General features: G+C 46.6%; 1 protein-coding gene across 4 annotated transcripts in view; it reads right to left on the bottom strand.

Annotated features, from left to right (window-relative positions):
- Positions 1-272: 272 nt before the first annotated feature.
- Positions 273-13,811, bottom strand: part of boc (BOC cell adhesion associated, oncogene regulated) — a 45,161-nt gene continuing 31,622 nt past the window's right edge. For 3 of the 4 annotated variants that reach the window (XM_068582262.1, XM_068582261.1, XM_068582259.1), the window contains exons 2-18: positions 12,872-13,000; positions 12,033-12,305; positions 8,541-8,687; positions 7,611-7,754; positions 6,950-7,243; positions 5,765-6,037; positions 5,388-5,656; positions 5,119-5,284; positions 4,856-4,921; positions 4,321-4,530; positions 3,793-3,968; positions 3,449-3,671; positions 2,925-3,134; positions 2,631-2,842; positions 1,956-2,041; positions 1,528-1,679; positions 273-1,329 (exon numbers count right to left, since the gene is read on the bottom strand). In XM_068582262.1, coding sequence (XP_068438363.1) covers positions 1,160-1,329; positions 1,528-1,679; positions 1,956-2,041; positions 2,631-2,842; positions 2,925-3,134; positions 3,449-3,671; positions 3,793-3,968; positions 4,321-4,530; positions 4,856-4,921; positions 5,119-5,284; positions 5,388-5,656; positions 5,765-6,037; positions 6,950-7,243; positions 7,611-7,754; positions 8,541-8,687; positions 12,033-12,305; positions 12,872-12,983 — 3,183 coding nt within the window. In that variant the 5' untranslated portion in view covers positions 12,984-13,000 and the 3' untranslated portion in view covers positions 273-1,159. The remainder of the gene's footprint in view (positions 1,330-1,527; positions 1,680-1,955; positions 2,042-2,630; positions 2,843-2,924; positions 3,135-3,448; positions 3,672-3,792; positions 3,969-4,320; positions 4,531-4,855; positions 4,922-5,118; positions 5,285-5,387; positions 5,657-5,764; positions 6,038-6,949; positions 7,244-7,610; positions 7,755-8,540; positions 8,688-12,032; positions 12,306-12,871; positions 13,001-13,811) is intronic. The other variant, XM_068582260.1, reaches the window with a different exon arrangement.

The raw sequence follows: 13,811 nt of genomic DNA, 5'->3' as shown, positions 1-13,811 counted from the left end.
CTCCACTAGATGGCACTCTAAGTCAGTCAAATTGTTTTTTGTAGCTTTTCGTTTTAATCCACCAGCAGGTGAAACAAAGATTAGTGGTCACTTAACTCCAACACAAGTGGATTTAAAAGAGTTTCCACATCTGTAAAAAGAAATTACACAGCAACATTTGTTTTGACTGCACTGAAAAATATGGTGATATATTGTTACCTTCTCAAATTGATTATAATCAAATGTAGTTACCACACATGAATGTCCAAAGATGAAAAAGAGGCACTATAAAATTCATTTTATAAGCTTTTATTTACATGCAATAGTGCTCCAGCATGTGCAACCACAGAACGGCTACACTGATAAAGGGAGTGTAGATTCAGGATCTCCTTCATTTTGATTGCAGATGTCTCTGGCAAAGACTAATACTTAATGCACCAACCTGTGAGGGAGGAGTAATACTGACACACCTGTCACAGCACCCTCACCTGGCAGTCATTTGGTAACCAGCAAATGAGTAAACACAGAAGTGGTTGCAGTATAAAGTTCAGCTTATCAATGACTGAGTTTAAGATAGTTTTTCCAGAATCTCTCCCATTCAGTGATTTAAAAAAATAACAAAATCAAAAAAATAAATAACTATACAATATATAATCTCTTGTACACTACAGAAACAGAATGATTTATGTTGCATACACTTGTTAATATTTTGTTAATGAACAATGCATAATACATTTGTTATTGCTATACAAAATGGCAGGTGGTTTGTATTTTGAAAATGTGATAAAGCAACAGAACTAAATAGCAACGAAGCACCTTATAACTACAGCATCAGACTGGTTTGAATGGTCCCTTTTTTGTTGTACATAAAGCTAAGTGACTAAGGTCCAAACATTTATGATGGAGGATATCTGTGAGGAATGACACGAGGAGTGAGGAAGGTCTAGACATGAAGTGCTGAACTGAGAGGAATCCCCTGACTGGTCTTCTTCACACAAGGAATAACGTCTCGTATTTATTTTTCTTCCCAGGAAATGCAGACAGCTCAGCAAATATTGTTTTCAATGTGAAAATAACCTAATATACAGTATAATCAGTATGTACAAAAGCATAAATATATAAATATCTGATACAAAAATAAATATTTTCTCTTGTTTTCTTCTGTTTGTTGAACAGTCTCTTATGCATCTGTTGTGTTGGCTGTCCCTTCGTCCACAGGCGACGCCTCGTTTGGCAGAATGTTCACTTCCTGTATCGTTATGTCCTGGGATTGTGGCGTCGTGGCTGCAGAAGACGATGTTGTGAAAATACCTTCGTCTTCGAGAGAGAGAAGAGGAAAGGATGCCGGCTCTGCGGAGAGAAGGAGGGAAAGACAGCTTGTGAGAAAAAGGCAGAGCTAGTTGTGTTCAACAAAGGTTATAATGTCAAACCTTTCACATTCAGCACTGATACCAACATATTTGGATGCACTGCGGGATTATCACATCCAAGAAGCTACGTTCCAAATGAACCATTAACCTTCAGTCAAACAAAAGAATGCACACATACTGTAAGTGAAGCCGTCCTCTGCTTCATCTCCAACACAGAAGTTGCCGTCACCTCCCAGTTCCTGTGAACCGTGGTGCTGATGGGAGGAGTCGAGGAGCTGAAGAGTGGAGTCATCGGGAAGACAGCAACTATGTTCGTGATGATCTGGACCACTAAGAATGACACGTTTCTATTAGGGCTGCAACTCATGAACAATGGTGACATTTTCAAACAGCTTCAACTCTATTTTGCAGAAATACGATGGCGCCGCCAAAACCTGGGTGTGCCTCTCAACACTGTGCCTGAACGCATCAACAAAGTCTTTAAATACGAATATTCAGTCACTCTTTACATAATTGTGTACCTCAAGTGTTTTTTGTTTACAAATTATTTGCTAGTGTCCCTCCAGTCCACACGGTACATGCGAGTGGTATGATGTGTAAACCTACCTGGAGTAGTGGTAAACGGGCAGATGTCCATTGGACATTGTCTGTGGCAACAACGTGTCACACTCCAGATCACAGTCCACCTCCTCCTGCAGAGCACAGGATGATATATCATATGTCAAAAGCAGTACATGGACAGCTTATTACAATTTACACATGAATTCCTGCAGTAAAAACTGACAGTACAAAGTGCTGCCGGTGATCAACAAAACAGACGGCCTTTGGTTCCTAATTAGTATTTTTTTAAATATACTAATACAGTAAACTTTTTTTTTTTAATTTTTTTTTAAAGGCACAGAAGGGGGAAAAACCCAGTCTTGTTCTAATCTACACAATCTTTAGCATTTGACCACATGTTCTTGTCCACGTCACATCTCGTGTCTCTCACTATGCGCAGCAGATAGAAACTCTCTTCATGCTATTGGCCTTGATATTTTACACAAATTTTTTATTTATATTACAACGATCCGTTCATTCAAAAATGCTCATCAGCTGTTTCAATGTGGCCTTTGAGCTAGTGATGTTTAGAAGTAGAGGCTCTATACTATATCCATGGTTTTGAACTTTACTAGGTCTATTTATTTCTGGGACACTGAGTGAAGCATTTATAAATGTAGATTGGAAAAAAGAAAAAAAAAACTATAACAACCTAAATTTAACTATTTTGGTCGTGTTTACCTGCTGCAGCCCAGGCAGGCAGTGTGTGGGGTAGTGAGGTTTGCCGTTCGGAGTGTATTCTCCATTCGCAGGGTAGACGCCATGTGGCGCCGTCATGCGGCCGTCGAGCGGGCAGTGGCCAACCAGGGCAAGTCCCTGGAGGGGAACCATGGTGTACTGGCACGAGGACACGGGGGCGACCACGGCAGGAAAACACAAGTCGGCCATTTGCTCTGAAAGCACAAAACAAAAATTAGACAGACGTCGAGGCAAAAACTTTAGCGACTGCAAAGGGGAACTGTGAGGAGCGCTCACTCTGCTTGGCCCAAGCCCGCCAAAGGCAGAAGGGGATGAAGGCGACAATGATGAAGACGAAGGCCCCCAGGACAATGCCAACTATGAGGTATGGGAGGTCACCGGGTCGAGGCACGAGTCCGCTAGGGTGTCCCAAATCGTGGTCCGGGGTCTCTGATGGAATCGGCCGGTGGTGATTGGGACGAGCTGAGGAAACAAAAAGTTGAAAATCTGTTTAAGAAAAAAAAAGAAAAGAAAAGAAAGCTCAGACACGTAAAAAAGGAAACACTTTGATACATCCACATCATCCTGAAGTAAACTAAACAATACATCATTTTGTATATTGATATTGGTGGGAAAATGTCGTAATTTGATTATCAATTCTTGAGTTTTGGCCAAAAATGTGTTTAGTAAGGTTTGTTTGTGCCACTTATTCAGAATTTCCATCTAAGTGTGCCTGAGATATCACACGCATGAGAACAGCTTCGAAACGGACGCAATGACCCAAAAAAACATAACGGCAGCCAACATAATAATGACCTCACCTTTCGTTTCGAGGATCACCACGTTGCCAAATTCACTCTCTCCCTTCTCGTTGAAGCTCTGCATCTTGATGTCGTAGGCGGTCTCAGGCTGGAGATCAGTGATTGAATGCCAGTATCTGTCTCCCTCCACCACATCCTTCTTGTAGTCACTGTCATTATCGCTGTCTGTTGGCCGGTAGTAGATGTAGAAACCGTAGATGGGAGTGTTGTTTACGGGAGTGTACTGTTGAGAGGGAGAAGAAGAAAAAATCATGTTGCCATCACAATGAACTGGAAATACATTGCACTGCAAAAAAAAAGTTATTTTAACACCAATTAATGAAAACATATTTTTTGTCACTCACCGTCCATTTGAGGATGACGGTCGTCTCGTTGATGGCTTCGTTGTAGGTGATGTAGGGTCCATCGACAGGGCGCTCATGGGTTCTCCCGCCGACCACTGTGTACGCCTTCGATGGGGCACTGGGAGGACTGGAACCGATTACATTCACCGCCACGACACGAAACTTGTAGGACGTACCTACAGGGAGAGGGATCAGCGTTACTAATCTGTCCCTTGGGGGGAAACAAGCAGCCTACGATGAAGCTCAATATTGTGTTGACTAATGATGTTTGTCTCGACATCGCTCTGTGTTTTTCTTTTGTGCGATTTGGCCGTGCTCTTGATTGACGGCAGCAATTACTGAAACGACTGTAACGACAGTCATTATGCTGATGAATTTACAGGCCGTGGGAATGCAATTATGCAAGACATCATCTTTGTAATTATCTGATACGACATCCTCCTTCTCCCCCCCCCCCCCAACCCGACCCGACCAAGTCAGAATTAACTGCTGTGAACAACAACGACACAGTGCGATGGGATGGCCGACCTTTCTCCAGACCAGTGATCTCCACAGAGAGCCGCGATGGGGGGATGTTTTCCACTGCCGTCACCCAGTCTTCTCCGGCCTTCTTCACCTTCTTGTACTCCACCCGAAACGACTGGATGGGGAAGCCGCGGTTACCGCGAGGAATCCACGTCACGTACGCCGATGTCTCCGTCGCCGTGGAGACTGTGGGCTTGTCGGGGGCTTCGGGAGCTGCAGAGGAGGGGGAGGAGGAGGGGGAGGAAGAGCGGTGTCTGATAGAGGACTTTAACTTCACGACAACATTCTGGATTTATGACAGTGAAGGAAAAACGCATTACTTTCTGCACTTACTGAGCGCTCATCCTTCAGAGACGGAAAGGAAAGAAAGAGATTGAGAGGTTTCCGTGTTAGTCAAAAGAAGAATGATTAGATCAGGGTCTTGCTGGAAAACATCAAGTTACAGTTAGTTTAGTAGACGTGATTTGTATAGTTAGTATTGTTAATAGGAGGTTTTGCAAAGGGGCACGGAGAGCTCCAGGACGAGAGGGTTACTCACGAGAGAGGCTTGGCGAAGGCACAGCAGGAGTTTTCGGTGGGTCAATTTGCCCTAAACCTCTGCGACCTTAAGACAGGAAAACACCAGTTAGAGCAGAGTTTCAATTAAGAAGCTACCATTAGAGCCAACTATTGCAACCAACTATTTAATTGAATTCTCCTCTCGACTAACAGCGAACAAGTGTGTGAGGCTGTACAGCTTTGAGCTAAATGCTACGCGGCACAACTTAGAAATACTTTATCGACGATGCCTTTTTTCTTTACCTTTGCCAGTTCTGAAGGTCATCATAGCAGGTTGTCCCAAACCGGCACAGTTTTTGGCAGCCATCTCCACCTCATACAGGCTGTCTGGCTGCAGCTTAGCCAGAGTCAGCTTGTGGAGGGCGCCTGAGATACTGCTCGAAGTCCAGTCTGCTTGAAGATCGCCCACCTGAAAGAGAGAGAGGAGAGAGTTACCGACAAAGAACGGAAAGGAAGAACACATTATTTATTCATGCGTTTAAACAGAGAGCGCAGTGAACCGATTGCAATACCTTTCTGAATTTGACCATATACTCCAGCACGGGGACTCCTCGTTCATGCCGCGGCCTCCAGGTGAGTTCATAGTAGTCCGCCTTGCCCGTGCGTGGCAGGCTCAGGATGATGGGGGCCTCTGCCGGTAGGATGTGACCTGGCAGCTCGGAGCAGTCAAGAGGCAACATGGCCCCCGCGGCCCCGGCCCTCACAGGCGGCTGCTCTCGCAGCACCTTATCGGGGCTGAGCGGCCGATAGATTGAGGGCAGCTTCACCCTGGATGAAATCCCTAGAAAGAGAAGAAATAAATCATAAAATCTAAAAAAAAATTTAAAAAAAAGAGGCTGCGACGTGAAACAACATTTCTAATAAAGCATCTATACGTTTTCGGACTTACCGGTTGAAACTGTGATGAGGCGAGCAGAGGCCTGCGAGCTGCCCACCCCGTTCTCAGCCATGCACTGGTACAGTCCGTCATCCTGAGGGCCCACGTTGGAGACACGCAGCGCCCGGGAGGACAAGCGGTGGCGAGGAGACGGCGCGAGGGGGCGCGCGTTGTGAAGCCACATCACTGAGGGGGTGGGTTTACCGCGCGCCTGGCACGTGAACCGCACCGTCTCGCCGTACACGACCTCCTGCTGCTGCAGCTCCACAGTCACCTGAGGAGGCTCTGCAGGACAGAAAAACACAGTGAGGAGGCTGGTTCGAAAACCTGAACGTTAATGTGTGCATAGGTGTGTTTGTGTCCAGGCTGCTGGAGGGTATTTTCCTTAGAGCTGAGGAGATTAATCGTTCAACAGAACTCTATTATTCTACGAATTACAACTATTTTTTTTTTTTTTGCTTTTTAAAGTTCAAGCTCCAACAAAGTCATGTGTATAAGCATGTGTGTGTGTGTAAAATCTAAATCATGCACGCATGTGTGTGTGTGTGAAGGCTGTATGACAGGGGGTGCAGAGAGCCAGGCAGGCAGAGCCAGGCCAGCGAGTTGATGGTTGGCTGCTTGTGAATCAGGAAAAAGACAGAGCTCATTACAGCTACAGCAGCTCTCTGGCTTTAATAAGAGCCAGCTGCAGAGAGACAAGCCCACAAGACACACACACACACACACACACACACACACACACACACACACACACACACACACACACACACACACACACAGAAAATCACTGTAAAAACAGTCATCCATAACCTAGACCTACTCACTCAAGTCCTGCTGGAGAACAGTGCGCTCTGTCTCCACAAACTTATTCTTACACAACACCGCCCAGGCTTACATCGCTCCCACACACACACACACACACACACACACACGACTGTGTGCACACATACAGGCCGCTGTCCTCTCTGGCCCCTCAAACAGGAGTCAGTCTAATTATTAAATCCATGACACAGACAAAACTGTACTCATTAAAAAAACATTGGGGAGTCAAATGAACAAACTCCTTTCAGTATGAAAAGCCCTTACTGGAATCTGCATTTAACCGAGGTATTTATAGAAGACTATGAAATGAATCACATGGAGCTCAGGGAAGCAAACGCACAACACGCCTTTACTGCACTCTTCAGGTTTACTCACCGAACACTTGCACGTCGTAAAGCACTGTTGCAGCGCTGGCCGAGCCGATGCCGTTGTCCGCTCGGCAAATGTACGTGCCCGAGTCGGCCTCGCCCACCGCGTCGATCAGCAGGTTGCTGAGCAGGTAGCGCGTCTTGTTGTGGGAACGCAAGTCCTGCCCATCTTTTGCCCATACGACCTGAGGAGTGGGGATGCCACTGGCCACACATTCCAATACCAGCCGCTGGCCTTTGGTCACCATGATGGAACGAGACGCCGGCGGGTAAATGATGCGAGCTGCTTCTGAGGTGGAGCCTGGAAAAGATGAGGCACATGACATCAATAGGATGAGAAAAGCTCTGTGCACATGGATCCATCTTTCTCCTCCATTTCTTTAAAAAATTGCTGGCATGCATGCTGCAGCTGAAACTGCATCCAGAATACAAAGGATTTAAATCACAACGTGAAGTCCAAGCACTTTCATCTGTGCCTTTGAAGAAGCACCACATGCACCACATGTGTCTCCAGGAACGAGCTCTCAAATAACGTCCTTTCTGATGTCATTACTTATTGACGGACCTGTTAATATTTCAAAAAGGACATTTTTGCACATCTTTAAATTGTGTTTTCATTAAAAACAGCAACGCTAATCAAGCCCTTGCTGTTAGCGGCGATGACTCACGGCGTATGCGCAGGCGGTCAGTGGAGGTGGATGTTTTGACCTCCTGAGTGATGGGGTTGTAGGCAGCACACTTGTAGGGCCCCTCATCGTCTTGCGTGGCGTTGGCTATCTGCAGGTTCCCTGATGGCATGATGAGGTAGTTCCCTACAGAAAAAAAAAAAAACAGATGTCAGAGAAAACCTAGAAATTACTAAGAGTGTACATTTATGGTCAGCTGATGTAAAGGCAGCTAATGCTTTGGACCCAAAAAGGTTAGCATTGCACTCTTTACGGTTTTTCAAAATGCTAAATGTGCAAATGACACAATTACAATACAATTCTCTGTCCTCTGCTAATGCTTTTCTTCGCCCGTACATTGTGCTGGACCAGCAATACTGTCACAGCAAACACACGAGATCAGGTTGAACATGAATGTTGTTCAACTTAAATGCGTACGTATGTGGAAACAAAAAGAAAATACATGGATGTGACTCAGACAGTGAGGGAATTGCAGAAGAATTGAGTCCATATTGTGAAACACTGTAATACGAGTACTGTGTGCCATTCCACCGCATGTTTGCAAGTGGGCAGAGACCACAAGGTGGCGCCCCAGAGTCTGACCGAGGGAGTCAGTGAATGCTGTCAATGTGGTATTCATTTCCTCACAGATAAGCTGCAGATATCAGTACCTACAGCTCCCAGGCATCATCAGCATACCAGCCACAAACCACTGGAGCTTTTCTTCTCCTCCAAGCGACTTAGAAGTAAATAGTTTGAAAAATAAACAACTGCAATTCCCATGTTTCAACAGTCGAGATAAAACCCTTATCGGCGCTTTCGTAATGGTCCAGATAGCAGGATTATAGCATTCCGGTAAATTATGAAGACCGAATTAGGCGGGAAGTCGGGAGAGATTTCGGGAGATCTTATTGAACTGGAGCAGCGCCGTACCTTTGGATGTTTCCAGCCACTCCTGTTTGACGCTGTAGCGGACCTGAGCCTTGGGCTGGCTTTCCGGGAGGTGACATTCGATAACAGCCGTGTTGCCTTCGTCGACCTCGATGTCCTGCTGGTCATCGGGCTCGAAATCCCGCAGCTCTGAAAAACACGCGGGCGAGAGGGAAAAGTCAGTGCCGTCACATCACTGCAACACAAGTCCCCGTCTTTCATCGTCGCGCCGCGCAGCGTAAATCACATCTGACTGCAGTCAGTTCTCGCTTGAGAAGAAACCACAGTGATCCCAGCAATAATAAACTGTATGATAACTGTGCCGGTTCCATGTTGGGTGTCCTCATTGTATCGTAACCACACTCCCACAACTCCTCCAAAGTGCCTCCTTTTGAAAGACAACCTCCATTTAGTCATCTCTTTCTCTTCGGTCGTCTTACATGATCTGCTTTAAGTCACAGGAATGGAGAGTTCTTGCTCATTTTTCTGCTTCATTCAATAATATCTCTTTGGAGAAGTCGAAAGCCTGAAAGTGGTGTCTGTAACATTCGAGTAGGTGTCATTAATCCTGTCAAACATTATACTGGGACTGGAGTCGGTTCAGATTCTGTGGGAAATGGGTGGAGTGGGATTACTGGGGCCATGTGCTGCGACTGTGTCCCACAGACACACAGTCTACACAGCAGACACTCATGTGACCTCTGACCTTCTAAACTCCCTCAGAGTGGCCCAGAGGCCTGGCCATGGGGTCAAAGGTGAGAGGTGTCCATCCTATAGAGTTTCAAAGAAAGATATCCATTTGGGTTTGGGAGGAAGCAGCAAAACTCTGCTCTTAAGGAGCCGGAAAGAAAAAGAAAAACCCACAAAAATCTTAGCGGGGGGACGCTGCCATTTTAGAGATTTGACGCAAGAGGGAAACTAAAATGAGACTCCAAAAAGGAGAAAGGAGGAAGGCAACAGCACAGGGGAGGAAAAACAAAGCAACAACTGGAGAAATTTGTCATGAAGGAGTCGAGCAGTGAAATGAAAGATAAATAAAACTTCTGCAGGAACGTAATTAAACGTCTACCAGCCCTTTTTGATTTATTCTTAACAAACATTGCCTCTTCATTCTTTCCAGAGGTGCTAAAACTGCCGTGTTTTTCTTGGACCAGCCGCTCTCTCTGGCAAGAAGACCAAGCTGCTGGTATATACTGTCAGCTGATGAAATTTTGTATACAGCTCTAATTCAATAAGTCCAGTTTAGTAAAGGCCAGGGTGTCTACTGATAGGGACGACCAGGTGAGGTCCTCAAAGCACTGAACAAACACCTTCACTGCCAGCAGCTGATTTATTCACAATGCATGTTGGGTCTGCCTCTCTGTCTGGGGAGCTTTAAAGGGAAAAACACACCCACAAAAACACAACTCCATCTCCGACGCCGTTTCAGCTCTTATTCTGAAAGATGAGAATCCCAGCCAGGACATGTCAAGCTAAGCAGTGTGTGTGTGTGTGTGTGTGTGTGTGTGTGTGTGTGTGTGTGTGTGTGTGTGTGTGTGTGTGTGTGTGTGTGTGTATATATGTGTGTGTGTGTGTGTGTGTGTGTGTGTGTGTGTGTTGGGGGGGAAAGCCTTAAAGAGGGGCCGGTGAGGCGCTCCATTTGCTAAATCAATTAGGTGTTGTTTTTACAGCCCCTCGCCCTCATATCTTACCCATCCCACCTTCCTCCTCCTGCCTGCTTCTTCAACATTCCTCCAGTTACACCTTTTCACCCCCCCACAACTCTTAACGCCCCACATTCTCCACAGGAAGAACCCTGCATGGGTGCCTCTCAGGTGTGAGTGTGTGCATGTGAGCATGCACATATGTATTCCTGTGTGTGTGCATGTGTGTGTGTGTGTGTGTGTGTGTGTGTGTGTGTGTGTGTCCTGCAGGGATGGAGGATTGATGACATTCATAAAGTGAAGCAGACCTCCCGCACCAGGGCAGCTTGGCAAGCCAGGCTTAAATATTTCTACAGAGACAGTGCATTCATCATCTTTATGTGTAGCAGTAGGAGGCCTGTGTGTGTGTGTGTGTGTGTGTGTGTGTGTGTGTGTGTGTGTGTGTGTGTGTCTGTATTATAACATGTTTGTGCAATGTGTTGTGCAGATACATGTCTCTGTTTTCTGCAGCAGAAGGGGAGGGTGATTGTCTGCACAAGAATTCAAGCAGAGAGCTTTTAACCTATGCCAAAAAAGCCCCGATGCATTAGAGGCGGATAGCGTGGAGGGTCTGGAACCAACCTATCCTGATCACAAAAAACATGTGCGTACAGCTAAGAGAGCTCACATGGAAAGACAGGCACGTACACACTCCCCGTGGAGCAATTCCTTAGGCGGTTTGGGGGTGGCCGAGTTATTAAATTAGAAAAGGGTTTTTTTGGGAGAGGGGGGGGGGGGCAGTCTGGCTCCACATGTGGTAATCTCAACACAATTTATCCACTGGTGAAACTATCAATAACTTTTACTGCCTTTGTGCAAGAAAAGAAACGAGGGAAGAGAGAGAAAAAAAACACGAGCTGAAGATGACAAAAGAGGAGGGAAAGTGAACGATAATGAAAGGAGGCAAGAGGAGAGAAAGTGACAGGGTGAAGAGTGAAAAATGCGCAAAGGGAGAGAAATGTGCGCGTGTGTCAGGTTATGGAGGCCTTCAAGGAGACAGAGAATGTGACATCACGTCTCATCTTGTGTGAGGATCTTGTCTCGACTGGCCTAAAACACCTCCAGTTTCTCCAGCTATGGCAGCCTCATACATCACATCACTACATGTAAAACAATACAGTTCACAGTGTTTTACACCTCATGCCTCCTAGTGGGGGAGTATCCTCTGTCCACCCCCTCACCCACTCTTATCTCCCCCCCAGGCCTCCACCCAATTACGGGGCCATAATTTTTGGCGAGCCCCGCTGTCGGGTCCTGTGGAGAGGAATGTGGTGTTGTGTGGAGCAGAGGGGCCGGTAGAAGCAGGGGGCCCCCAGGCCGGAGTCCTGGTCCCCTCTTCCCTGCTCTGACCGGCCCCCAGGTCCCCTCCATTCCTCAGACTCAAGTTACACCGCTTCAGGCCCCCTTCTTAGTCCCATGATGCATATCAAATATAACACCACACACTCGGACCAGCACGCTAAAAACGTCAGGGGTGAGAATAATTCACTTTCGCTCCATTGGATCAATATGACGCTCTATAAAAGCAGATGTTGCATTTAACGACACAGACTGACGGACTATCTGGGGGTATGAACAGTGATCAGTTGCTGATCATGACCAGAGCTGTAGTTAAGGCTCACAGCAGTGGAAAAAGAACAAGGTTTACCGCGTTGCATTGGTGAAGATTTGAAGCCAACAAATACCGTCCCTTCATTGTTTATGTTTTATTCAAAGAAAATTTAATCAAAGGGGTTCTCTGGTTACTCTAACAAACCAAAAAGGGTTGTGTGTTTGTGTTTATTTGTCTGAACTTTGTGTGGGTGGTACTCACTGGCAGCGGTGACGTTAGCGGGCACACTGGCTAAGGCTCCTGTGCTGGCGCTGGCCACACACTGGTATCTGCCCACTGTCAGGTTGGAGAGTGCGGGGATGAAAAGGCTGTTGGGCCCCAGCACGACACCCATATGTCCGTCCACCAGCTCCTGCCCATTGAGGCGCCAGCTGATGTTGGCGGAGGCGGGTTGGGCACTGCAGCGCAGATTCACGCTGCCTCCCAGCTTTTGCACCACGGACATGGGCTCTTCCCCGAACAACGGCCCCTCGTCTGGGGACAAAGATTAAAACACAGAACTCAGAAGCAAATAAGACATCTTGATACCCTTAAGACAATACATAAAAGGCTGCGACTCACAATTATTTCAATTATCGACCCGTCTAAAAGCAAAGAATGTGCTCAAACGCAGCGAATTCTTACATTTTACAACTTGGAACCATTAAATGTTTTATTTTACTCGACAAATTCCTGTCGACCAGCTGTCCATTCATTTGCTTTGGATCTGCTAATGGATTAATGAGCTAATCAATGCAGCTCGAAACACAACACATCTTTTTGTTTTCAGTTTGTCCGTGACGGCTAGTAGGGATCACGCAAACTACCCACTTCTTCACCGCATTTCAAATAAACTGCTGTTGCTGCTGCCAAGATACGTGTAAAAAAACACCCCGCCCCCTGTGACTGAGCCAGAATATTTAGTTTTCCTGCTCCAGGTGTTTGGAAAAACTAACGTAAAGGCATTCATAAAGTGGGCATAGATTGAGTAAGTAATGTGCATTTTTAAACGGTGGCAGAAAACACAAAACATGTACTATATTCTCAGCTCGTCTACTCACCGGGGACAGAGGCGCCGCTCTGCAGGCAGCACAGTAGTACTGCACCCAGAGCGCACAACACTGGAGCCCTTCTCTTTTTCATCCACGGAGTCCAGTCTCGCTTTCCAGACATCTTCCATACACTGCCCCCTGAAACACACACAGAGGCAGGTCAGAGGGTCATTTACAGACTTGGTACACTCAAAACAAACAACACAAACCACTTTATTCACACACAGAGAGCGAGAGACATAACTGCATAGAGAACAAGGCTACATGGAATCATACATCATCCATTTTAAACAGTGGAGCGAGATTCATACATCAGCTGCTCTCTATCTTACTTGTATACACACACACGTACACAAACAGGCAGCCATTAATGAAACACAACCCAGGCGAGGCGGTGCACTCTGCGGTACCCTCAGCAGCCAAACTCCAGACACAAATAAAGCCTTTCTTTTCTGTCAGCCCCCATCTCAACGCTGACCCCATCTCCTCCGCCTGCACCCGCACATCCAGCCTGCAGTCATCAAAGGGGCGCCCTCATTCTGTGGGCCGTAACCCGACCCCTCCACCTTCCCGCTCAGGTGTAACCGATACAGGTAGAGGGTCCAGGAGGAGGGGCGGGGGAGGGAAACACAGGCTGCATTCAGGAGTCGGGACAAAGAACAACTAATGAGAGGCAGGATGGGGAGGGGCACGGGGGAGGAAATATATATCACAGCGGCGAGGAGCGTGTGCGAGGTGGAGGGTTGTTTTATGGTTGCAGTATGTATCGGGAGGAAAATGGAGAGGACGATGTTAATAGGCAGTCTATTAACGGTTAACGTAGAGAGGGGAGCTTTGCTCTCTCCCTTGTCGCTTACTGCCAAGTTTCCCAAATTCTTTCCTGTCAGGTTAAACTAACAACTTCCCGTCAGGATGAGGAGGGTGGTCCTGCAAGACTGAATCTCTCTCT

This window comes from Clinocottus analis, unplaced genomic scaffold, assembly GCF_023055335.1.
Source record: "Clinocottus analis isolate CAN_PGR_092001 unplaced genomic scaffold, fCliAna1.0.p SCAF_18, whole genome shotgun sequence".
NCBI lineage: Eukaryota > Metazoa > Chordata > Actinopteri > Perciformes > Cottidae > Clinocottus > Clinocottus analis.
The sequence above is the reverse complement of the archived record's forward strand: the minus strand, read 5'-3'. Positions and strand labels throughout refer to the sequence as shown.